This window comes from Crocodylus siamensis, chromosome 7 (genome assembly GCF_052110815.1).
Source record: "Crocodylus siamensis isolate JL-2025a chromosome 7, ASM5211081v1, whole genome shotgun sequence".
Taxonomy (NCBI): domain Eukaryota; kingdom Metazoa; phylum Chordata; order Crocodylia; family Crocodylidae; genus Crocodylus; species Crocodylus siamensis.
Window position 1 is genome coordinate 63,220,569 of NC_143401.1, and position 26,213 is coordinate 63,246,781.

Sequence of the window (26,213 nt, forward strand, 5' to 3'; positions counted from 1 at the left end):
AGTTCTGTTTAAAAACTGTTATAATAAGTCTCAAAGCAGGAGAGGGAAAATATTGTTTATTTTTTATTACTCCATAGGATTGTGGGAAAGTAGAGGTGAAAGGAACCTCACAAGGTTATCTGGTCCAGCTCCCTGCTCAAGGCAGAATCATTCCTAGCTAAACCATCCTAGCCAAGTGTCGTTCTAACCTGCTCTTGAAAACTTGCAAGAATGGAGATTTCATACCTCTAGACAGCCTGTTCCAATGCTTCACTATCTTCATAGTCTGAATATTCTTTCTACTCTCCAATCTAAATTTCCTCAGTTGCAGTTTGAGGCCATTGCTCCTAGTCAATGTTCCCTACAGCCACAGAGAAAAGGCTATCTCCATCCTCTTTGTAATCTCTCTTGAAGACTGTTTTGAAGATTCCAAGACTGTTATTAAATCACTCCTCAATCTTTTCTTCTCCAGATTAAATAATCCTCGTTCTTTCAGCCTTTCCTTATAAATCACATTTCCTTTTTTGCCACTCTCTGAGGCTAGGAACAGACATTACACATAAACCTGTTTAAGTGATCAGAAAGTGGTTTAAACCTGTAACAGAACAGACATTCAATGTGTATAAATCAATTTGAAAGTGGTTGAAACTGGTTTGAGATAAACGTGGTTGAATGTAGCATCAGACTTAACTGATTTGGGTCAAACCAGTTTATGCAATGTCTGTCCCAGACCCCTTTCTGGTTTAAGTTAAACCAGAGATCCCCAGCATCCAGGCCTGCTCTCTGGGCTGGGCTCTGCTCCAGAGAGCTGGGCTGGCCCCTCCCCTCTGTTCGGTAGCTGGAGCAGGGGTGAGTCATGGCCAGATGCTGGCCTGCCATGGCACCTGAGGCAAATTCTTCCCTTCATCCCCTTTCCCCACCACTGGCAAACCATGCAGATTGCAGCTGGAGTTTGCAAGCTGCAGCCACACCTCCACAGCTTTTCTGCAGCTAGGCAGAGATGGAGTTAATTCCTTCTTCTGTCCAGCTTGCCTGCATCCAGGGTGGGGATTAATTCCACAGCAGTCCTGGAGAAGAGAGAGGCAAGACCTGAACCTGTGAGCCTAGAGCCCCAGGCTGAGAGGTGGGAAGTGTTGGCAAAGACATGACAATCATCACACATATGTGCCAGAGATGGAATTAAGGGAACTTGCAGATAGCTTCTGGCTGAACGTTGCAGATCAAAGAATGCGGAGAGCTACATTTACATTATAAAGCTGAACTTGTAAAACCTAAACAAAGATTTTCTGAATGTCTGGCTGTAAGGAGACACTCTTCCCTCTGGATAATAAGACTTATGCCAGGCTTTTTCTTGTCTTCCTGCTTTACATTTTCAGTTAGACTAAATTGTGTCTGCTGTGTTTTACTGGGCTGTACCTCATCTTAGTTGAAGATTTTTGGTAGCTCTCTGTTGTATGCTTTTCAAATTATTGTGTTTAATACATGCTTACTTCAGAGAAAGGACTTTTTTCCCATCCCCACTCATCAGTCTGGCAGCAGCTCCACCCAATGGCTGGCATCCTGTGTGTCCTTCTAGCCTTGGGCTGATGCCTGGCCATGCCCCCTCCACTCCAGCAGGGAGGGGTGAGAGCTTTGGAAGGCATCTCTTTCCTCCTCTTTGGCAGTCACTGGCAGTCATGATCTAGTGCCCCCCAGCTTCCAACTTGAGCCACTGCAGGCACGTGCCTGTATTTCCTGATTTAACAGAGAATGTCTGTCCAGTTATTAACTAGTTTAAGCCACGCAGCTTAGACTAACCTGTGAAGAATGAATCAATTCAGGCTCAGGCTTTTTGAATGTCTGGCCCTAGCCTGATAGATTCTTCCTAATTTGTCCATATCTTTCTTGAAGTGTGGGGCCCACAATTGGACACTCCAAGTGAGGCCTCACTAGTGCCGAATGGAGGAGTACAGTCACTTCCCTTGATTTGCAAGAGACACTTCTGTTACTAACACCAAGTATGCTGCTGGTTTGGAGGAGGGGGTGGAGGGAGAGTTGCGGGGGTTGTTTATCTTTTCAAGAAAAACACACTGTTGTCTCCTATTGAAGCTTATGGTGTATTATAACATCCAGGTATCATTTGGGAGGTAAAATGTTCTTTCAAATTCAAAATGTCCAAGCATTTACTGGATTTTGGACTCTGCCTCAAGCCAAATATGGCACAAGCATCTTTCACTTTCAAAAGCATTAAGCAATAGTAAGACTAATGTTGCATTCTCTAAGAAAATATATTTGAAAATGGTAATAATAGTGGATCTTGTGAAGTTTGCCAAGTCTCAAATCCCATCCCTTCTTCTTTCTACAACACTAAGTGATATACTACCGAACAAGACATATTAAGATTAAAAGAAACCCAGAACTACCAAAACTATACCATATATAATTAACATAGCAAACTGTGTGTTTTTATAACATATAAATCTGTGTGCTTGCATAAGCAAACATTTGCATTTATGAAACCTAAATCATCTGTCATCCACTCAATGCTAAATGTGATTAAAACTAATATCTCATCTGTATATATATTTCTTTATTGTGACCTTCCCTTTTCTTTCCTACCTTTACCAGTATTTTTCTAGATCTGATTTCCCTCTGTTTTCAGTTACTTCATCTCTACTTCTTCTGTGTTGGTCCACTTTCTCCCTTCACTCTTTTCCCTTTTCTTAAATTACCATGTGTCTCCTTTCACCCCTTCCCATCTATCAGTAATCTGTTTTTATTTATTCCAAACATCCTCACACTGTCCAAACTTGTAATCTCTTGGTTTATCCCATGCTCACTTACCTGGCAAATAACACATAAAGACAAATTTTAAACCCATCCAACCAATCTGTGGAAAGAAAGAACCTGGGTAATTTAATTTTTCCAAATCATAAGGAGAAGACCTGTCTGGTTGAAACAGGTTTTTATTTCCTGATGGGTCATCCCCCATGCACTTTAACTTTACCAAAGAAAGTGTTTGAATTTTTAGTATTGTTTACAAATCCTATAGTAAATCTCAAAATGGTCTCAGCTGAATATATGTGGCACACATATTCAGCCAGTTCATCATGTTTTTCAATTCCTTTCAGTTAGCAATGCATGAATGTGGTTTACAGATTACATAAAAATAGGGACATGTTACATAATAATCACAGTTAAGAGTGTGACAGAACTGAACAGAATAGTTGCACTTCAGGTTCAGCTTTAAAAATGGATCAATAGGAGTCTCATCCAATTTCTTGTGTGTCAAGAGAGTATTGCACTAACTATATTAATCTTTCAGAAAATGTCTGTACCTTCTTTTGGGGCAGAAGGAAATTTTCAGCTTTATGTTCAAAGTTCTTGTGCTGCGGAATCCACCCATGAAAGAAAGTATTTCTATAACTCTACTGTTATGCTGGAAATATTTACAGTATGAAACATAATAATGAATAAGTCCTACTGTATCTACTCAACTGATGATCCATAAATAACAAGCTGAGGGAGAGCCCTTGGGCTGTCTTCACTTATGTTCCTAGTCAGTTTTCCTTTAATATCCTAATCAATTTCATTTTGCGATGGGTTGTGTAAGTCTGTTTCCCTTTATTCCACAAGGAAAAATTATTTCAAAACTAGTTGGGAGTATTACAGAAAGTGAACTGACTAACCTCTCAGCTTCTATAAGTACAGGGTCAAGTACAGACGTTCAGAAAGCCTGAGGTCGAAGCAATCTCCAAATCGAATCACTGTCCTCTGAATTGGCTGAATCTGAATCTGGATCAAATATTTCCCTCTTCACACAGGCCTAATGGGTACTATTATAGTGCTTTACCAGTAGTAGCCTGTTTGCATTGAATGAAATTGACTGGAGATTTGGACAGCCATATACTAGTATATGTTTACTCCTGACTTTCTGAGAAGTAACTGGACCCCAGAGTGGATGGACTTATACCAGTATAGGGCTGTGCACAGGTGGTCCATGTTTACAGTAATGCAAACACAGGTTGCAGTGGTGTCAATGCCTTGTGTGTCCACATCTAAAGAGGCATTGAAGGAGAAATGTAAAAACAGGAAAAAGGCATAAATGCCAGAATGGAGGAAAAGATCCAAAATCAAAAGCTATCATTACAGATGAGGAATACTAATACTGAAATTATTGTTGCCAGACTCCTCCTTCCTCAGCTGGACCCAGTACTAATGTTGGCAAATAAGTATTTATCTCATGCTGTATAAAAAATGGTGTGGGTGGAAGTCAGAACCAGCAACCAAGAGCTTAGGTGAAATTTGAACCAAAAGAAAACTCCATATATATCTCCTAAGTACTTTCTACCCAAAGAGTAGCCATTGTATCTGTAACTGTCTCAGGTGTCTGGCAATCTAATATTTCCCTTAGTGAATCCCTGTTAAAAATATAAATTCTCTTATTCTACCTCCCCTAATGGTCTTTTCTCCTTCACATTGATTCTCTCCTTCTCTATCTCCCCTTCTCATCTAAAATTGATCATTTCTTTCACCTCCTTCTTTAGCTAGTTTCTGGGAATAGTGAACATTAGGGATGCACCGATAGAGATTTTTTGTGCCGATACCGATGGTTGATTTTTAATGAGCCATATCAGCTGATACCGATCTGGTTGCCAGTATGTGGCCCAGCAACTTGAAGAGCTGCGTCTAGCTGGTAAGTCTGCTGGTGGGAAGGGGCAAGAGAGGAAGGGGAAGGGGAAAAGGCAGGGGGGGCAGGGGTGGAGGGGCAGATTGAGGCCCCCTCAGTGAAGGATGGAGTGGTGCTGAGCCTGGGGCAGGCATTGTCCAGGCAGGGAGGGGCAGGGCACAGGATGGAGTCATGACTCATCCAGAGGGCACGGGGAGGGGAGGACATGCACCTCTGGAGGAGGCATGGGGGGCGTGTGTCCCCCAGATCTGTGCATGGGGCGACAGTGAACTGCTGCTGCAGGCAGTGCTGAGCTCTTATCAGCAGGGGGGCTGGGCTGGGTCTGCCCTCAGGGTAGGCAGCAGCAGTGCTGGGAGCAGGGTCTATGGCAAATTTGGGGTTGACTGCAGCCCTTCTCCACACCCAGCTCCTCCTTGCAGCACCACCACCACCCATCCCAAGCACAGACATGGCCAAACACCACCAGGATGAGCCTGGCACTCCCCCTGGCCCCAGACTGCAACACCAGCCTGCATTCATCTCATGCACAGAACTGGGGGGCATATCCCCCATGCCCTCCCAGGGTGTTTGTAGGGGCAGGAACCACCCCCTCCCCACTTCCTCCAAATGAGCTGCTTGCAGCTCCATCCCATGTTCTGCCCCACCCTGGCTATGCAGCACCTGTCCCTGCCCCTGCCCCTGCCCCAGCCCCACTCCCTCCCTCAATGCAGGGACCTCAGTCTGCTCCCCCCATGCCCCTTCCCTTCCCCTCCCCCTTCCCCTTCCCCCACAACAGACTTACCAGCCAGACACTGCTCTCCACGTTGCTGGGCTGCACTCCTGCCTGCCTGTGTGCTGTGCTGTGCTGTGGCTGCGGTCATGCACAGAGCATTTATCGGTGACATTATTGGCCACATCAGCCAAAAAAAAGCTGATGGCCAATGTCAATTTTCCTTATCTTCACCAATTTCTTGTGCCAATACGATATGGGACTGATGTATCAGTGTACCTCTAGTGAACATGGATTGTGATGAAGGAACACTCCCCCCCCACCATGCTTTCACTCATCCCACTCACAGTAATCCAGACAAGGGATTGACATTGCTTCTGTGGTTAACATGCAAAAGGTAGCTACTGACCACAGGTCTCTCCTCCCAGCCTTCTTCTTCACTTCCTCTCTGATCTATTCTGACAACTTCTCATGGTTTGACTCACCACCCCTATATCTGATCAATCAGAAATCCATCTTTCCATCCTTGTCCTCATCCTATCCATTCTATCAAATCTCTGGGACTTTCTCCACACAATGTTTAGTTCTGACTATCTAGCTGGCAAGTCAGGAGGAACATTGGAATCCTTACTCCAATCCATTTCCCTTCGCTTACCACCACAACAATTCCAGTAGTCTTCAGGTTCAAAAGCTTGGTGTTATGATATAACAGTGATTCTCAAAGGGTATTCGCAGCACAGTAGCATACCACAAGAGCGGTGGAAGTGTACCACAAGAACCCGCTGTGTAAGAAGGTAAATGCTCTCCTGCCCCATTTGACACTCTGCACCTGCCCCAGCTACTCCAGTGGTACAGGCAGCTGCTCTTTTGGGGACTGTGGCTCCTGCTGCTGCCTTCCTCTATCCTTCCTAATTCCCAAGAATCCCCTATCCTACCCTCTCCTTCCCCCTCACCTTATGCTCCAGCAATACAGCCTACTAAAGGCAGGCAGACAACAGAAGGAGCTTTATGAAGCAGCCCACTTTGTCCCTTCCAGTCCTTCTTCACTCCCATAGCTGACAGAAGGGGCTGCGGGCATAGTCAGTAGCATGTGAGACCCTGCAGTATCAGCCCCAGCAACAGGGGCTGCCTTTGCCCCCTGAGGTACAGATGAAAGGTTGGGAGGGGGCAGACAGTGAAAAGAGGAGGGCACATCAGGATGAGGTCAGGCCCCAACACCCTTATGTGGCACCAGCTAAATCAGTGATTCTCAACTTTTTTAGCCTTAAGGTGTCCTTCATATCTTTTCTGAATTTAGATCTACTTCAGTGATTTTCATCTGGGATGCTGTGATATTCAGAAAAGTTATAGTTATTTTTTACCAGTACATCTCAGCACTGATTTTCCTCTGGCAGGGGCAGGGGAATGGAAAATGTTATATGTTTTGAAAATACACACAAACACACACTTACACACACACGCCTTTTGGTGTAAGAGTGATGTGTCTGTCCATTTTAATCCAGAAAAAAGCCCACCCCAAGGAGCAAAAGTTTGGGAAATACTGTGGGAGACTCATCTTTCTTTCTTCTGCCACCTTAGGCTATCACTAAATCCTGTCACATTTTTCCTCTACATCTACCTTAAAACACATTTTTCCTTCCTATCCTTATATCTATTTCCTTGTCACAGTCAGGTCTCATCTCAATTGTTGCAGCCTTGCCATTGCTGATGTCTTCATTTCCATTGTCTCAGCTTCCAATGCAACTGAAAAACTAAATTTCTTCACCAGCTTCTTCACCTCCCTCTCTATGTACCTTAATGAGATTTGTCTCACCTTCAGCATCAAATTTAAGATCCTTTCTCTATTCTGCAAGACAGCAGAATTCTGTTCTTATCCATTCTTAATTTGCCTCATGTTTAATTCTGGTCAACTCTCACTTCTAACTCCTCCCTTAACATGCTTCATAGCTCCTTCTTCAATGTAGTCCTCATGTCTGGAATTCCCTTTCTCTTTAGGTATGTCATTTACCCCTTCCTCTTCCAAATAACTTGTGAAAATATAGTAAATTTATCTACATTCAGTGTAGTAAGAAGCTTACATTCCACTTCCAAAAGGTCTTTATGGAGAACAGTGGAAATTTGTACTTTTGATAAGGACATTGCCTAGAACCAAAACTAACTTATGCTCTGCTTAGGCATACATACCCATTGTACTGTGAAGAGTTCAGCTGTAGAAAAGCTTCTTGCAATCGATTCCTTTTATCCATGTCATACATTTACAACAATAAGTGTGTTGCTTAACATAGCCAAGGTCAAGACACTCATCTGTATTATTCTCTAATGTAGCCCATGACCCTCAGTGAAACTCATCTCTGATCAGCAAGAACCTACCATGAAAGTGTCAGGGCTTGATCTAGTTACTCCTACAGTCTGTGGAAATATTTCTATTGCTTTCAGTATCCATTCAGAACAGTATCATAACAACCTTGTTTTCTGAGGTGTATAAAATACAATTAAATTGTAAGTTTTGACTCTGTAAAGGGTGTTTCATGGTTCTGAAAGGTCTATATTTTAGCAGTCATCCATCCTTGAACAACAAAGACTATTAAATAAACACTACAGATTTTAAAACTTGTTTTTGTCTAGAGTTTATCTATATGGTTTAGCTTCAAATCAACAAAGACAGGTAACATTTCAGTAATTATTGGCTATTTCAGTAGGTATTGAATCCAGCCATTAATGAGGCAGAGATATAGAGACAGGCTGTTTCAGATGAGAAAAAGATTTTGTTTTTATCAGAATTGTGTGGAGGGTGCCAGTGTTAGATAAACAGGGGCTGTTGGAAAGAGACAGTCATGGATAAGATCCATGGAGTCTTGTATAAACAAGAAAGGCAATTGTGACATGCTTCTGTCGATCCCACACACTTTAGAATTTCTGATTATTTTTCTTCATGCAGGAAAATGGACAAAGAAAGTTTGGTGGTCCACCACCTGGCTGGGATGGCCCACCGCCGGAAAGAGGCTGTGAGATTTTCATTGGGAAATTACCGCGAGACCTTTTTGAAGATGAGCTGATACCATTATGTGAAAAAGTAAGCTGTTGTATTTAGCAATTTTTTCTTCTCTTGTACTTCACTATACTATGTGCTCAAGATAAAACCTGTGTTTAGCAAAGTCTCAATTTATTAACAACGTATGAAGAAACAAACAATTTAAAACAAAATTTTAACCGAAAGGAATGGCTAACAAGTCAATATAGTATTCTGGAATTTGCTCATTCGATCAATAGCAAAAAAGCTGTAGTGTATTCAGCTGGTCACTAAACCCTGATTAGAAAGGCAATGTGTGTACATGCCAGTCCTGGGATATTTCTGTTTGAGGACAAACACAGGCACAACTTGTCCAGAAACAAATGCAACATCTGTTCTTAGTAATTCTGCCTACACAGGGCTGCTGCCTCCAGGGTTACAGTGGAAGGGGAAAGAGCTATATAGCATTTATTCCCTACCTTTGGGAAGAGCTGTGTGCTGTTGCATTGGCTCCTACCAGATCTTAACAGATGTGCAGGACCTTTACTATGCCCCAAGGTTGAAAGACCATCACAGAAATATGACTATCCCTATGTGATATGCATATGCAACCACAATAATTGTGGATATAAATTAAAATTCACTCACATATTTTTGCACATATAAGAAGAGAGTGGTTTTAAAAAAAAGAAACACTCAAACCATAAATACATTCAGAGGAATAACCTAAGTGAATGAGTATCTACTTGTAAATCTTCTTGTTCTTCCTCTTCTTTTTGTCTTCCTTACTGTTATACATGTCACATAAGTATTGCCAGTGGCTGCTGGGCACTGGGTCTGGCCAGCCTGCAGCCCCGTGGCCCATGTCCCAACACTGGCACTGTTGCTGCTACCGGGCCCAGCCCCTCGCCCAGCACCCTGCCATCAGCACAGAAATCTGGAAGGGCATGTGCCCCCTGTGTCACCCCTGAAATGTCACCATTCTTGCTGTTTGTTCATGGGCGGATCTAAGATTTTGAACAGCGGGATGCAGATGGCATGGTATATCATAAAATCCATATAAAACATATTTTTATCCAACTAAAGAGAAGCTAGAAGATTTACTAATATCCTAGGGGCCCAGTCCTATATTATTCAGTTTAAGATCAAAGAAAAACAAATAAAACCTTATTGGAAAGTGTACTAATTTTCTAGCTTATATATTAAGTTTAAAAAATACAACAAACTAAGCATAAATAGTCCAAAGATATTGTTTTATTAGCCCTGTAATCAGTATAGTTATATGTACTTCTCTTATTCAGATTCATAAACAAAATCTAGCCTTCTTGAGCATCTTGACAGTGCATCCAACACTTCACTGTCAGTCAATTCTGCATCTGAGTTAATGTTCACCTAAATTACTATTACCATACCTGAGTTAATTTTTCTTAGCTAGAACTAAAAACAGTCAGCAGGGCTGTGACATGGAAGAGATATTACAAAAAATAGCTAACAGGAAGTAGAATTGCAGAAGAAAGGATAGCTTAATTAATCGAACATCGAAACCATTAAGAAAAGGAGTGAACGAACATTAGCAAGAATCAGATACATTTCAGTGGGTCATGAAGTACATTGAGTCCTTTGGCCCTGCCTGAATAGAAGTTCTGCTGACTCTCTATGGCAATTGGTTTTAAAGTTTGGGTGGAGAAGGAATCAAAGCGGGATGTAACTGCACCACTGCTCCTCCCGATCCTGGGTCTGCCCCTGTGTTTGTAACATTATCTCCGAAGTTGTGAGCTCTTTGAGGCAGTGATACATGGGTGAAAATCCTGGCTCCATGGAAGCCAATGGTCAAACTCCTACTAACTTCAATAGAGCCAGGATTTCTCTACCTTCTTCCATGAAATGTTAAGCCTTCTTTGGATATTAGTTAAGTAGCATATAATAGCTGTACTACGGATATGTATAGTTCAAAGGTTTGCAGCCTTTTCAGATTCAAGGCATTCCTCCTTCGATTTGAGTCACCCCTCCAAAAATGCTAGCCCTGAGTTTTCACTTGTTTTTTTACCTCAGAAAAACAATAAAGCAATTCTTCTGTTGCCAAGAACTCATAATACAATAGGTCAGGATGTTTTTAACACTGTGAAATCATATTGAAATGCCTGGATTTACCTTGTAAATCATGGCTACACACCTAACAATGCTAACATTGTGAGGCACCCCATGGCGCCCTTGACAGGATTTCAAGGCACCCCAGAATGCCACAGCACCCTGGTTGAGAATCATAGGTATAGCATACCCTCCTTACTGCTAATGGTGATCAAGTTTCCAAATGTGGAAACCTTGGCAAAGTCTCTTTGGTTTTCGCGGACAGTATTCCTGCCTTCTCAATAATCTTTACTACCAGCCTCAATTCTATCTGGAAATAGAGTAAAACTCCACTAACAGTGGCACAGAAGTAATTTTAGTCAAATGACATGCACATATTGACTTGGTTTCCTTTTTCTTTCACATGAGAACAGGCTGATACTATTAGACTTTGGAGCCTCCTGTTCTCTTTTCTAACACAGACAAATTAAATATTTAAAAAGAAAGGTCAAATCAATGCAAGAAAATCATTGCTTACAGTGGCAAATCCACTTTAAGGTTTCTGAGACACACGTTGAGTTCTGGCAACACATTATCAGAGTGCGTTAATAGAGGTCATTAACCTTGCTAAAGAGATCTGTAGTGATAACTCAGCCTAGCCTGTCACTTAAACATATGTTCCTTTTATTTATTTTGACTTTGTTCATGGGTCAGAAAACAGTCCTAAAGTAAAATAGACTCTGGCTGATGATCATAAATGGAAATATCCAAACAGCTTTGAGATGATATGCACAAGACCAAGTGAGGGAAATAATCAGCATTGTGCTATTACCAAAGTATCCTTTTAGAATAGGTTATCAGTTTTCATTTTTATTTACAGATTGGCAAAATCTATGAAATGAGAATGATGATGGACTTCAATGGAAACAATAGAGGATATGCCTTTGTAACATTCTCTAATAAACAGGAAGCTAAGAATGCAATCAAGCAACTTAATAATTATGAAATTAGGTAAGCATAACTACTAAGTTTACACAAATCTGGTATTAAATATGTTATTATTCACTGTATATTTGTTCCTATGAGCCGCAAAAGATTTATCTAATTATCTAAACCTGAAAAAGAATACTATTCATTGTTCCTTTATACAGTCACTCACTTTTACACTTGCTGAAAAGATCTAATTAGTACAGAAATTTAGATATTTACTTTATACATGCCAAACAGGAACTACAGCGTCCCGCAAATCAAAATTTTCTACAGGAAATTCTGCCAAGAGTTTTTCCATTGGAAAAACTGAAAATAAATTTTTAAATATGAGCTAACGAGCCTCTTTTGGTTTGTTAAACAAAAAACCTGAAATAGCATTTCAGGTCAGTTTCCCTTTAATCTATTTTTGCCTGAATTGTCATGGTGCCTGACATGAGCTGAAGTTCTAGCACCCCATGCCCTATCTTATGGGCCAGGCTGAACTACATTTCTCTTCATAGATTTCACAGACATTAGGGCTGGAAGGGACCTCAGAATATCATCAAGTCCAGCCCCCAGCCCAAGTGGCAGGAAGTCAGCTGGGGTCACAGGATCCCAGCAAGATAAATATCCATTTTTTTCTTGAAGGTGTTCAGAGTAGGTGCTTGAACCTCCTCCGATGGCAGGCTGTTCCAGACTTTGGGGGCTTGGACAGTAAAGAAATTCTTCCTTATGTCCAGCCTGAAATGGTCTTGCAGGAGTTTATAACTGTTCGACCTTGTCATCCCCTGGGGGGCTCTGGTGAACAATTGTTCCCCCAGATCTTGGTGTACACCCCTGATAAACTTATAGGTGGCCATCATATCACCCCTGAGCCTATGCTTTTCCAGGTTGAAGAGTCCCATAGCTCTCAGCCTGTCTTCATAAAGCTGAGAGCTATGTCCAGCCTTATCCTGACCTCTCATCATGTGCCTGGCTATTCTCTGGACTCTCTCAAGCTTCTCCATATCCTTTTTGAATTGTGGAGCCCAAAACTGGATGCAGTACTCCAGCTGCGGCCTCACCAAAACTGAGTACACCAGGAGAATGACTTCCTGGGATTTGCTTGAGAAGCAGCTATGGATGCAAGCTAGTGTTTTGCTCGCTTTACTAGCCGCAGCATCACATTGAAGGCTCATGTTCATCTTGTGGTCAGTCATGACCTCCAAGTCCCTTTCATCCATAGTGCTAGCCAGCGTAGCACTGCCGAGCCTATAAGGATGCTGCAGGTTTTTCTTCCCAAGGTGGAGAACCTTGCATTTTTCGGTGTTAAACACCATCATGTTCTCATCCACCCATTTGCTGAGCCTGTCAAGGTCAGCCTGGATCATCCTCCTGTCCTCAGGTGTGAATGCTTTACCCCAGAGTTCGGTATCATCAGTGAACTTGGCCAGTCCGCTTCTGACTCCAAAGTCCACATCATTAATGAAGATGTTGAACAATATAGGCCCAAGGACAGACCCTTGAGGGACCCCACTGGTCACAGGGCACCATGACGATTGACTTCCATCAACCACCACCCTCTGGGTCTGACCACGGAGGCAATTCCCCAGCCAGCGGATCATGGTGGACCCGAGGCTGCAGTTAGCCAGTTTTGCCAAGAGGTGATCATGGGATACCAGATTGAAGGCTTTTTTGAAGTCAAGATATACAACAGCAATCTCCTCTCCCTTGTCCAGGTGCTACGTCACCTGGTCATAGAAGGAAATGAGATTGATCAAGCAAGACCTACCCACAACAAACCCAGGCTGGCTATCCCTCAGGATGTTGCCGTTGGCCAGTCTGTTGAGAATGGCCTCTTTGATGATTTTTTCTAAGATCTTTCCTGGGATAGAGGTAAGTTTGATGTGCCTGTAGTTTGTCAGATCCACTTTCCTCCCTTTCTTGAAGATAGGCACCACATTGGCCTTCTTCCAATCTTCAGGCACTTCACCAGAGAACCAGGAACTCTCCAAGATCTGTGCCAGGGTCTGAGCTATAATGCTAGCCAGCTCCTTGAGTACCTTGGGGTGTAAATCATCAGGGCCAGCTGACTTGAAGGTGTCCAGCCTCTAAAGTGTTCCTTCATGAGATCAGCATTGATGGAGGGCAAGGCATCTCCCTCACCTGGGCCTCACTGTCCTGTAATGGGCAGGGGCAACCTGTGGGTCTGATGAAAAACCAACGGAAAGTACCCATTTAGTAGGTTGGATTTTTCCTGGGTGTCAGTTATCCCTTCTGGTTTAGCAGGGGTCCAACGTTGCCCTTGCTTTTCCTCCGGCTCCCCACGCATCTAAAAAAGGACTTTTTTATTGTCCTTGATACTTGTAGCTAGTTGGAGTTCAGTCACAGCTTTGGCTTTCCTTGTTTGCTCCCTGCAGGTCCGGACCATTGCAGTATATTCCTCCTTGGAGGTGGATCCCATCTTCCGTTCTTTGTAGGTCTTACTTTTTTGCTGCAGGCGGTCCACTAGTTCCCTGGAGAGCTAAGGGGGTGCTGTGCACTTTTGCTGCCTTTTCTCTGAGATGGAATGGCATTAACTTGTGCATCAAGGATTGCTCCCTTGAGGATCAACCACTCTTCCTGAACTCCCCTCCCCTTTGAGTCGTGGTCCCTTAGGGCTTCACCGACAAGAGCTTGTCAAAGTCAGCTTTTCTGAAGTCAAGGACTTCTTTATTGCTGACTGTCTTGCCAGCTTTACAGCGGATGGTGAAGGTGATCAGCTCATGGTCACTGTCACTCAGCTTCCCATCAATTGTTAGGTCACCAATTAGGTTGTCCCCAGTTGCCAGTACCAAGTCAAGCACAGTGCTTTACCTCTCATTGGCCCATAGACCACTTGTGTCAGGAGATGCCATCCATGCATGAGAGGAAGCTTTGCAACCACTCAGGTTTAGCTGAGCACTCTTCCCATGAGATGTCGGGTAGTTGAAGTCTCCCATGACAACCATGGACCTGGAGCATGCAGCTTCAGCCAATTCCCTGCAGAACTCCTGGTCAAGCTCTTGACTTTGGGTGGGAGGTCTGTAGTAGACTCCCATCATTGTGTCCCCTGTGCCATGTTCTCCATGGATTTTAACCCAGACGATCTCCGGCCATCCACCCTGGTTGCCAATGTCGGCTTGCAGGGATGCGTAGCTCTCCTTGACATAGAGAGCTACACCCCCGCCCCTTTTGTCTACTCAATCCCTCCTGTGCAGGGTATAGCTGTTTATACCCATGGTCCAGTCATGGGTGGAGTCCTACCAGATCTCCGTTATCACTATGACACCATAATTATTTGCATTAAGCAGAAGGACAAGTTCCTCCTGTTTATTCCCCAAGCTCCTGGCATTTGTGTACAGGCAGGAGCTGTACCAGTTGCCTACCAGTTGTTTCAGGGCTGGGGCAGGGGTGGGGTCCCTTAAGTGCCTTGGCCTGCTGGCTTTGCAAGGGTTTCTCAACAGGCCAGCAGTGGCAGTAGCCCCCCATCCCCCAGCGGGCTTAGTTTAAAGCCCGGGGAGCAAGTCAGCCAGTCTGGCTGAGAAGAGCTTCCTCCCCAATCATAGACATTAGGGCTGGAAGGGACCTCAAAGATCATCAAGTCCAGCTCCCGGCCCCAGGGACAGGAAGTCAGCTAGGGTCAAAGGAACCCAGCAAGATAAGTGTCTAAATGTTCCTTGAATGAGTCCAGAGTAGGATCCTGCACCACTTCTGGAGGGAGTCCATTCCAGGCCTTGGGGGTTGGGACAGTAAAGAAATTTTCCCCATTATGTCCAGCCTAAAATGGTCTTGAAGGAGTTTATGACCATTAGTCCTTGTTGCCCCTTGGGGTGCTCTGGTGAACAGACATTCCCCCAGATCCTGATGTACATCCCCTATGTACTTATAGGCAGCCACCAGCTGCTCCCCCCATGCCCCCATGAGCCTGCACTTCTCCAGGCTGAAGAATTCAGTGGCTCTCAGCCTCTTGATGTTCTATAATCTCTCATCAAATAAAATCAACATTCTGCATCATGGGAGATGAAGTCTGAGCAAGAAATCTAATTGAATGAGAGTATGTGGCATTCAAAAACACAACTTGATGAGATGCATAGCATCTCAGAGTGGTCACAGGTTAACTGCAAGCAAAGCCAAAATCTGATTCAAATTGAAAATACAACACAAAATATTAAAATGTTCCAGGTGATAAGTTCTGATTTTCTACCAACTCTGATAAATAACATCAGCAAAGCAGGAAAACTTTCAAAAACTTCTTTAAAGGAAAAGTACTGTATGACATGGTTTAGTCTGTGTTCTATCACAAATATGCAAGTACAAATGAGTCAACATTATAGCACTGAACATTAATTTAGTGTTGAAGGTTGCATAGACAGCACTGTAGCCTGAAGGCCTATATTCATACACAGAACTAAGACAACATGGGCTCCTGTTTTCCAACTGTCAGAGGGAAGAAGGATTGGCTGGAGTAATATCATGGGGATTATCCTTCTTCCTGTAAACTGTATATGCAGTAGAGACGGAAGCCGGTGGAATCTTGTTAGTCTCTTTCATGAGCCTTAAACTGTTTACTGGAGACCAACCCTCTATAATCTTCCACTCTCCAAAGACTTGCTAAGTAGCTTTAAATACCCAGTCTGGTTCAGAGGCTGACAACTACCCTGATTTGGGTTTTCTTGTCTCAAATTGGGATGACAATTTTATGAACAAAAATATGTGTAAAAATAAAATGGAGTTGTCAAGCAAAAATGCTCCATTTAGATCATTTCAAAATATTTCACTTTGATCATTTAAATTTATTCTTTTACTATTTCTTTGCTTAAATTTCAAATTGCCATACTTAATTTTACACCACACGTGCCTCCTCCAGCTAAACTAGCTTTTCAAAATTGAGATGTATGTCTTAAGTTGTAAAGCTGATTTTCTATGCCGAAATGGAGGAATGAAACCATGGGGATACTGTAAAATGGTTGCCTTACTTCTCAGCCTCAGAGAGGGAGGGAGGGGAAAGATTGCACCTTTAGTATCAGAGCTAGTGTTAACCCTTTCACATCTTCTGCAAAATTGGCAAAGTTTTTGTCTATGTAGCAAATCACTGCTGCCAACTCACCGCTGACTGTGAGAGTGTTAACACTTTAGCTTTTGCCTGAGCAACACTAGCTATGTAGTCAGGATCCCTTGCAGTCAAAATTCAACCATGGCTCTAAAATAATCTTTTTTTTCTTCATCCTGCCTTCCCAAAACAAGATATTTGGGAGTATGCGGTGCACGAACAAATACAATAAAAGCAGTTTCAAAAAGAAACACAGATTTTTGGCTTAAAGAAACATGAATACAAAACATTGGCAATTTCAAAATGTGTTTCAAGTCAGCTCAAAACTTGCCCTTTCTGGCAAAATATTTGTCAAAAAATTCCAAACCAGTTTTACTGACATGCCTATTTGGCTCATGTGGAAACTGAAGGAATTGTTGAGCATTCTCTTTTAGGCTTTGTGGGAGTTCTATAGTAAAGAGCCTTTCTAAAGCTCACAGAGGATGAGCAGGCCATACAGAAAGCCTGCCAAGAAACAGTGTTCCAATGCATGAAGTCAGTACCTGTAAAGCAATGCATGAAGTCAGTACCTGTAAAGGAAATTATCTCAATTCAGTCTCCCATATGCTCCTCCTGTTCCCAAACTTCTCCTTTTAAAAGAAGGCTGAAGTCATCCAGACTACTTTAGAGGGTTTTGAAACAGGATGCAAGTGTGGAACTGGATGAGGGTGTCCTTGGGGCTCTGTGTAGGAGACACACAATGAGAGCTGATAACCAGGAAGACAGCAGAGATAAGGCCACCCTGCCATCACCAGCAGGAAGCTAAGGAAGAGTAAGAGTTAAAAGAACATTGTTTCTGTGTACCCTCAAACGTGTGGGCTGACTATTAGGACTGTACAAAGCTTTGGTTGCTGATTTGATTCGGAAGAGATTCAGCCCGATTTGGCGGCCGAATCGCCGAATCTGAACTGAATCGGGAGACCAATTAAAAGATCCAAATCAATTTGAAGCCTCCAAATTGATTCAGAAAAGATTCAGAAAAGATTTGGAGATTCGGGCAGTCCCCACTCACCACCACAGGGTGCTGGACCCAGGCTCTGTGCCAGTAAGTAGGGTGCTGGGGGGAGTCATGGGGGGACCCCCACCAGGCCCCATCCCCTGCCTGCTCCCCACCCACTCTCCCAGCCCCATCAATGGCTTCCCCACCCAGCCCTAGCATCCCAGCACCAAAAAGAAAAAAAAAACCCTGCACTCACCGGCTCCTGCAGTGGCCATTGGGGCTTCTAGGGGAACATGGCAGAGCCCCCCCCCCCCCGCCCCCCACCTCCCAAAGCAGCACAGGGCAGTGAGAGGCAGCAGGGATCTCCCCCACAACCTGGAAGGAGCCAGTGAATGCAAGGCCTTTTTTTTTAATGTAGAGATGCTGGGACCAGGCAGGGCAGCCACTGACAGGACTGGGGAGTAGGCAGGAGATGGGGCCTGTTCGATTCAGAGATTCAGCCAAATCTCTGAATCAGATTTGGCTAAATCAATTCAAGACAATGATTTGAATCACTGAATGGAATCACTGTCCCCCAGATTGGCCAAATCCAAACCCAAGGTGAATACTAGCCACTTTGCCCAGGCCTACTGGCTATGACCTTGCAGTTTAATACTGGCCAGAATAAATCTTGTTCAGCAGTATGTCAGCAACTTGTGACATCACAGTCAGCCTCTCAGTCTGCAAGTCTTCCTACTTGAGTTAATCAGAAGTAAAATTATGTGTTAATATGAGTTAATAAAATAAAAAAATAGAAATATGTAATAAAGTTTGTAGCTTATTTCTCCCAAATCTTAAAACTTTTAAAACAATATAGTCTCAAAACAGTGCACTGTTTTGCCACTAGCTTCCCCTTCAAGCTATTGTGTAGAGAAATGTTCAAAATGAATTCATAATTTGAATCTTCTGTGTCTAGAGAAATTATTTTGTGATTGCACAAAGAAATGAATCTGCTTTATCATGAACTGAAACTGTTGTTTGTGTGCAGGAATGGACGACTCCTAGGTGTTTGTGCCAGTGTAGACAACTGCCGTTTATTTGTAGGAGGAATCCCAAAAACTAAGAAAAGAGAAGAAATTTTAGCAGAGATGAGGAAAGTCACAGATGGAGTTGTTGATGTCATTGTGTATCCCAGTGCAGCAGACAAGACAAAAAACCGGGGCTTTGCTTTTGTGGAATATGAAAGTCATCGAGCAGCAGCAATGGCAAGAAGAAAACTGCTACCAGGTTCGTACACAGAAAAGGGTCATGACTGCTTTGCTGGAACACTTCACTACACTATTTAGTATTAAATAAATCAAAGCAAACTTAATTTTCATTACATTTGGCATACCAGCACAAGCATTTCTACTTACATGCTTTAGCATTGTTTTAAATTCTAGGAACCTGGCTGCACCCAGCTGCATCCATGAAGCTCCCCTTGTTCTAAAATAGAAGCCTCAGTAGGCTGACAGGATAGCCCAGGCCCACATTTTTTTCACCAACCACTTTACTTAATTCTCATCTTTCAAAGGTTTTAAACCTAATTCTTAGCTCTACTTTTAAATTCAAATGTATGGGTTTCAATTCTGCTGTATGATTTCTGTCCAAGAGCACACTAGAGAACCTATTATCATATGCTAATTTAGTAGTAACAATGTCATATTGTCAAAAGGACACAATTCATGAGGGACTACAGTGTAACTACTGGTGTCAGCAGGGTACAACCACTTTTAAAGGCCTCTCCCTGCTAGCGTCCCTCATTTCCTCGGGGTCTCTCCCCATCCCCTTTGTATTCTTACCTGCCATGCCTTGATATAACAAATTGACAGAGAGGCTGCCCTAAGGTGAAGAGAGCTTTGAGCAGTGGTCCCTTGCCTAGACCATGTCTCCTCTGGCCTCGTCCCACTTTTACTCTGGTTGCACCCTGTAGCTTGGAACTGCCCACCTGGGGCCACAAGCTTCTGGCTCAGCTTGACTCACGCATTCATGATTTCAAGTTCTAGGGCCTTTAAGGCCCTTACACAGGCCCCAGGTCCCATCGGTTATTCCAACCCTGCCTCTCAGGCTGTGGCAGGATTTGCCCTTCAGAGGCTCAGTCCTTATTCCCAGTTTCTATCTTCTGTCCTCTTGGCTAGGTACAAACGTCAAAAAGACCAAGGCTGAATTGATTCAGTCTTTGCAGATTAGTCTAAGATGCACAGATTAAATTGAAACAAAAGTGAACAGACATTTACCTTTGATTCAGGAAATGCAGTCACATGCCTGCAGTAGTTCAGGCCAAAAGCTAGGGGGTGCTAGAGCACAGTTCTCTGTGTTCACTTCCTCTTCCTGCTGCCCCTGAGGTCTCTGGGATTTGCAGTCCAGGAATAAAGCAGCTGGACTTTTCAGGATTGCTCATCACTTCTTCCTGTTTCCAGGTGCCTCTGGGATGTGTAGTCCACAGTTGCAGCCAGTAGTAAGTTTGAGTGGGGAAAGAGCTGTTTAAGCCCCCCCCCTTCCTGGTCCCAGACCCCAACTGGGGTTTGCCTGGGGAGGGGGAAGCCCCCCCTTGTAGATTGGCTGCATCCCCAGCCAGACTTGCCTTCCTCCTCCCCCCGACACTCCCGTCAGCCAGCCCTCACTGCTCGAGCTAGGGAGCAGAGGGACAGGGCCAGACCTGCTCTCTGGAACAGACAGCACAGCACAGCCCAGGGCTGCAAAGCATGCTGGGGGACTGTGATTTAACTTGGACCAGGAAGGGGTCTGGGACAGAAGTTTCATAAACAGGTTTGACCCGAATCAGTTAAGTCTGATACCACATACAAACAGGTTTATCTTAAACCAGTTTCAGCCATTTTGAAACTGGTTTTTATGCACTGAACTTCTGTTTTGTTACAAACTTAAACCGGTTTCTAACCACTTAAACCAGTTTATATGCAACTTCTGTCTCTAGCCCTTAACATCGAGTGTGAGATCCGGAGTATCCCCAGGCATCCCTTTCAAGTGGCCTCTGCCTCCCCTACAGCCACAATTCACTGCACTGGAAAAAACAAAAAAGCACAAAACATGGGTGCCTGCCCTGGCTCAAACAATCACCCCTCCTAGGTTAGCCTCACCCTGCAGCGGTGATTGCAAAGCAAAACAGAAAAAGACTCAGAATACTTATCTCTCACCCAATAAGATGTAACCCTAGCCACAGTGCTACCTGTGGCCGCATCCAGATTCAGGGTCCCCGGGTGTCAAAATAGTCTCAGTCAGCCTCCCAGCCCCTAAGCCGGGAGTCACCTCTCCATGGAATGCTTTCTTGTGGTTTCCCCACACACTGGAGTACATACAGTCTAACTATTTACACAGTTTATTACAAAACAGTCAACATATGAATGAGGTTAATATCAAAACAGGACATCAATAATCTAATTGTCAAAGCCAGGGTATTAATGAACTAAGAACACTTTATACCAATTGAATTAAAAACAACCTCAGTACAATTCCCCAGTTTGAACCATGAGACTCAAGTGAATTTCACCAGGAGCACAGAGGGTTAACAAAACATCAGCTCTCCTTAACATTAGTAACACAATAACATTGGATGGTGCAGCACCCCTTGCTACAGAGAGAAGGTGCCTTTCTTCGGTAAAGCCTGCAGAGGAGCTTTTCTCTGGTCCAGCTGTTTGTTGTACCTGCAAAAGAAACACACACTGTCCCTCCCCTCCCCAAAAACACCTTTCTCCAATTCTCAGACACAGCCCCTTGTGCTGATAGCTGAAACAACACTTGGTTTATTATCCATCCAGCCCTAGGCTGTTTTCTCAGTTAACTTTCTCTCCAGAGCCTTCCTAAACTGACATCCTGCCCTTCTAGGCAAGTCTCCCTTACAACTCTTGCCTGGGGCCCCTCTCCGAGCCTGGTTGTGATATGCATATGCTTTTGCAAAACAGCTGTGGCTGAAAACTTTCCCACTCTGCCTTTGCAGAGATCTTTAGCACTGTTTCAAGTCCAGCAGCAGTTGTTACAAGGGTCTTGGGTTCCTTTCACCCTGGCCATGGGTGACTGGTGCTTCCTAGCAACGACTGCGGAGGAGGGTCTCCCCATGGCCGATCGCGCTGACCCAGAAGTGCCAGCAGTGTGCCCAGAAGGCCCGGGGTGCACCCAGAAGTGCCAGTGGCACTTCTCCTGGTGCCCCCACTCCCCAGCCAGGGCTCTTGGGGGGGCACCAGCACTCCTGCCTTCCCCACCTAAGTGGGGAACACTAGTTGTCAGGGGGTGCACCTGTTGAGGAGTTTGTGACCCCTTGTGGAGCTATTCCCAAAGACACAGAGTTGCTGTTTGTCTCAAAATTTATTCAGCATGCTGGGCACCCTGAGCGAACTCAGAGGCCCTGAATAAAACTGTTAGAGGCATTTTATAATTTACAGACAAGATGCGCATGCAGGTGGGCATTTTCCACTGTGAAAGAAAACAAGATATCAGGTCAGTTTGAGAGACCCTTAATTGGTTCAAACTGGTTTTTGGCTATGTGCTTATTTTTGAAATGCTAACAAATCCTTGATTGCTTCAGACTTTAAGACGACTAAGGTTTAGTCATTCCAGAGTCTTATCAGGCTGTGTTCGTGAAATGCTGAGTCTTGCTTTGTAGTTGATTTCTACAGTATTATCTATGATCTTGTTAGAAAATTTCTACACACCAGCACTCTCAGGGGGTGCACGTGTACCTCCATGCACCCCCTACACATCACCACTGACCCTGGCTGTCCTTCTGAGTCCTTCCTTCCTAGACTTGGTTCAACCTTGGAATCTTCCACCCAGAACCTGGCTCCCTGTGGCTCCTATAGCCAGTCTGCCTCTCTGGCCTGAGGCTTGGGCCTAAACAGTCTCTTGCGAGTCATCTGGCCCTCCACTTCTACCCCTGGGCCATCAGGCACTGCCTGCATTTGGGCTCACAGTCATCTTGTCTCAGGCTTCCCTACCTGTTAGTTTGGTTCCAGCTACCCAAAGGAAGAGCAAGTAAAATGGAAGAAAAAGTGGGAGAGAGAGGGGGAGAGAAAGATAAAAAAGAAAACAACAAAGAAAAGCAACAAACTGATAGTGAGAGAGAGGCCCAGGCATCCCTAGACCCTTTCCCTCTCTTGTAATGGGGTAAAGGCCCCATTACAGGGAAATAACAGCTTTTTATGCTTGACAGAGGGTTAAATACAGTCTGGCTTTGATAATGTAGTTCCCCACTCTGAGTCTGGTTCCCTTCACTCCTTCCCAAATTCGGACGCGTGCTAGGGCACACCAGTTCTCTAGAAAAAAAGTTAGGGCATGGACACTAAAACTACATTTCTTGGCAGTGAAGGTGACATACATTTCACTCACCCAAGCCTTAAAATACTAGAATCAGAAGTTAAAGGAAGTCTCATGCTTTTCTTACCACTGTTACATGAAGTACCTCACAGATGCCTGTATTCCACAAATGACCTAAAGAAGGGTACTTTCTGCCCAAAACCTTCTCTAAAATCTCCCCCAACCATGCCGTTGGCCCAATAGAAGAAATCACCCCCAAAATATCCTTCCTTCTTGCATATTTCCTGGACCATCACAGCTACAACACCACTCCTATATTGTATAAACTCTTTGTTTCCTTCTCCAACAGATACCAATCCCCCCACAACTTAAAATCACTATTTAATCCAAATCACTCTGAAATGCAAAACTTTGTATGACATTTGCCATTGTAATGCTATTAATAATGTTAGTATTCTAAACCTGTTGCATCTATGCTGTGTCTGTCCTGTCTACTTGGATCATAGTTTCATAGTTTCTAGGGTCAGAACGGACCTGAACAGATCATCTAGTCCGACCCCCTGCCATGGCAGGAAAGAATACTGGGGTCAAACGACCCCAGCAAGATGTTCATCTAACCTCCTCTTAAAAACCCCCACTTCTCTTGGAAGTTGGTTCCAGACCCTAGCCGCCCTGACCATGAAGTAGCGCCTCCTGATAGCTAACCTAAAGCTACCTTCCGCCAGCTTGTGACCATTATTCCTGGTGACTCCTGGCTGTACTCGGGGGAACAGTGACTCCCCCAATGCCTGCTGATCCCCCCTGACTAGGTTATACAAGCCACAAGATCCCTCCTCGGCCTTCTCTTTTGGAGGCTGAACAGGTTCAGGTCCCGTAGCCTCTCCTCATAGGGCCTGCCCTGGTGTCCTCTGATCATATGAGTGGCCCTCCTCTGGACCCTCTCCATACTGTCGACATCCCTCTTGAAGCGTGGCGCCCAGAACTGGATGCAGTACTCCAACTGCAGCCTGACCAGTGCCTCATAGAGGGGGAGGATCACCTCCTTGGACCTGCTCGAGATGCATCTGTGGATGCATGACAAGGTGCAGTTGGCCTTCCTAACTGCCTCCCCACACTGCCGGCCCATGTTCATCTTGGAGTCAATGATGACCCCAAGATCCTTTTCCGCCTCCGTGCTGACAAGAGGGGAGTTCCCTAACCTGTAGGTATGGTGCCGGTTGTTCCTCCCGAGGTGCATCACCTTGCACTTGTCTGTGTTGAAACCCATCCTATTCTCAAATGCCTTGTGTGCTCTCCTGCTCCCTTTGATCCTTGTTGGGATTACCTTCCTTTGGGCTTGGAGGATCATCTCCTTAGATAAATTCTTCATAGCTGGAAACTGTCTACTGTTGTGTGCTTGTACAGGGCCACCACAATGTGGCCCTTTCTTTTTTCATCCCAAGGCAATTTCTGATAGTGGCAATCATTACAAGAGGAATTTATAATCCATTCATCTTTTCAGGAACCTTATTGACAGGGGTGTTGCTATGGTCTGACAGTTCCCAGCACTACGACACCACTCATGAGTAAGGCTCCTTGAAAGAAGGGGAAATTGTGACTGCTAGATTTTCTACTGCTAACATCTATGCACTACATCAATGTCTGTGCCATCTTCTATTCGTAGATTTGCTTTGCACTTTTATAAACATTTTTGTAAAACAAATTCAAATTGATTGTCAGAGTGTAAGTGTAGAGGACTGTCCATGAGGGCTAGGGACAGATGTTCAAAAAGTCTGAGTGTGAACTGATTCAATCTTTGTAGATTAGTCTCACCTGGCTAGGCTGAATCTGTTTGTAACTGCACAGACATCCCAGACATGCAGACACATGCCTGCAGTGGCTCAGGCTAGAAGTCGGGGGGCACTAGAGCAGCCCTCCCCTCACTTCATCAGTGCTGAGCTAAGGGGGGCATGGCCAGGCCCCAGCAGGATGCTCTGATTAGGGAAATATTTCCCCCTACTGCTGACTACCCTGGTAGGGAACTGATAACACAGTGTTTATCACCCCATTTAGAAAACAACAACAGGACATTACCAGCTACCTGTTGATTCTGCCTTTCTCCTATCCGCCATGGCATGGACTGTAGCCAGCATGTGGTCTTCTAGCTAATGTGGAGAGGTGTCTTTGTAAAGCAGAGGGAATGGAGAATCCCTGCTTAGCAGGAAGTCACGAGGGGAGGGCGGAGAAGAGGGAAGCCAGGCAAACACCTGCAGTCTCTGCCAGAGCTGTAGCCAAGGAGCAGAGAGGAGGAGCCGGCCCTGCTGTGGAGCAGAGAGCCCTGCTGGGATGCTGAGGGACTCTGGTTTAACTTCAGCCAGGAAGGGGTCTAGGACAGACATTGCATAAACCTGTTTAAGCCAAACCAGTTAAGTCTGATACTACATTCACACAGGTTTATCTCAAACCTATTTCAGCCATTTTCAAACTGATTTATGTGCACTGAACATCTATTCTGTTACAGGTTTAAATCAGTTTCTGATCACTTAAACCAGTTTATGTGTAATGTCAGTCCATAGCCAAGAAGAATAGTTGTCATTATGTAAATATCATGCAAAGATTACAAAGTATTACTGAAAATTTATATTAGATCTTCAAATATGTGTCATGAATATCATAAAAGACAAGTAGATCTCAGGACTAACACTCTTTAGCACATCTACTGAACTTTACATGTGGGATACAAATGTAAAATGATGTCAAAAGCAAGGACTGATGCTAACCAACAAACTTGCTCTTTGATTCTGTCTAAATCCCACTGCTTCAACTTTCCCTATTTGCTAGATGGGAATAATACTTCATAGAGGTGCAGCCATTTATCACGTTTGTGGCTGCAACAATGTCTAAGTTTTTCTTGTTTTGCGTGAAAAACTCAGCACAATGACTTGAAAAAAGATATTGTGCCACACCACAATGGAGACAAGAAACTTGAATTTGGTGAGTTGATATGCTAGGCTGAGTGCTTCATGATGGATACCAGCATCTGCTTACTCTAATTTAGCCAATGAAATGAGGGCATCTTGGACTTTGGCTGTTTGGTATCGAACCACTTTAACACTTTGAATTCTGCACTCCCCACATGTTTCACATGCTGACTTAGCAGTAACATTGACACGATCTGTGATAATTTTCCAACAATAAACAGAGGCAGACAGCAGAATGTAGATCCTTTGCAGAATGCTGAAGAGGGACTTAGACTCTGCAGAAGATGTTGCAGCATCCACCTCCATATGACGAGACTAAGCAAATGGCGTTCACATGGAACAAAAAATGGTCTTGGGTTTTGATGAAGGATTCTTGCCTGTACACCCTTATTTTCCCCCCTTCATATTTGTACCATTGTCATAACCCTGGCCCCAGCAGTCACAGATATTTATATCACATTCCTTCAGAGTAGTAAGTATAGTATCAGTTAGTCCTTCCCTTGTGGATTCATCATTGTTTTAAAACCAATAAAGT

General features: G+C 44.1%; 1 protein-coding gene across 3 annotated transcripts in view; it reads left to right on the forward strand.

Moving 5' to 3' along the window:
* Positions 1-26,213, forward strand: part of A1CF (APOBEC1 complementation factor) — a 66,831-nt gene that overhangs the window by 14,676 nt on the left and 25,942 nt on the right. For all 3 annotated transcript variants that reach the window (XM_090057905.1, XM_090057906.1, XM_090057907.1), the window contains exons 3-5: positions 8,296-8,430; positions 11,315-11,445; positions 18,460-18,698. In XM_090057905.1, coding sequence (XP_089914031.1) covers positions 8,296-8,430; positions 11,315-11,445; positions 18,460-18,698 — 505 coding nt within the window. The remainder of the gene's footprint in view (positions 1-8,295; positions 8,431-11,314; positions 11,446-18,459; positions 18,699-26,213) is intronic.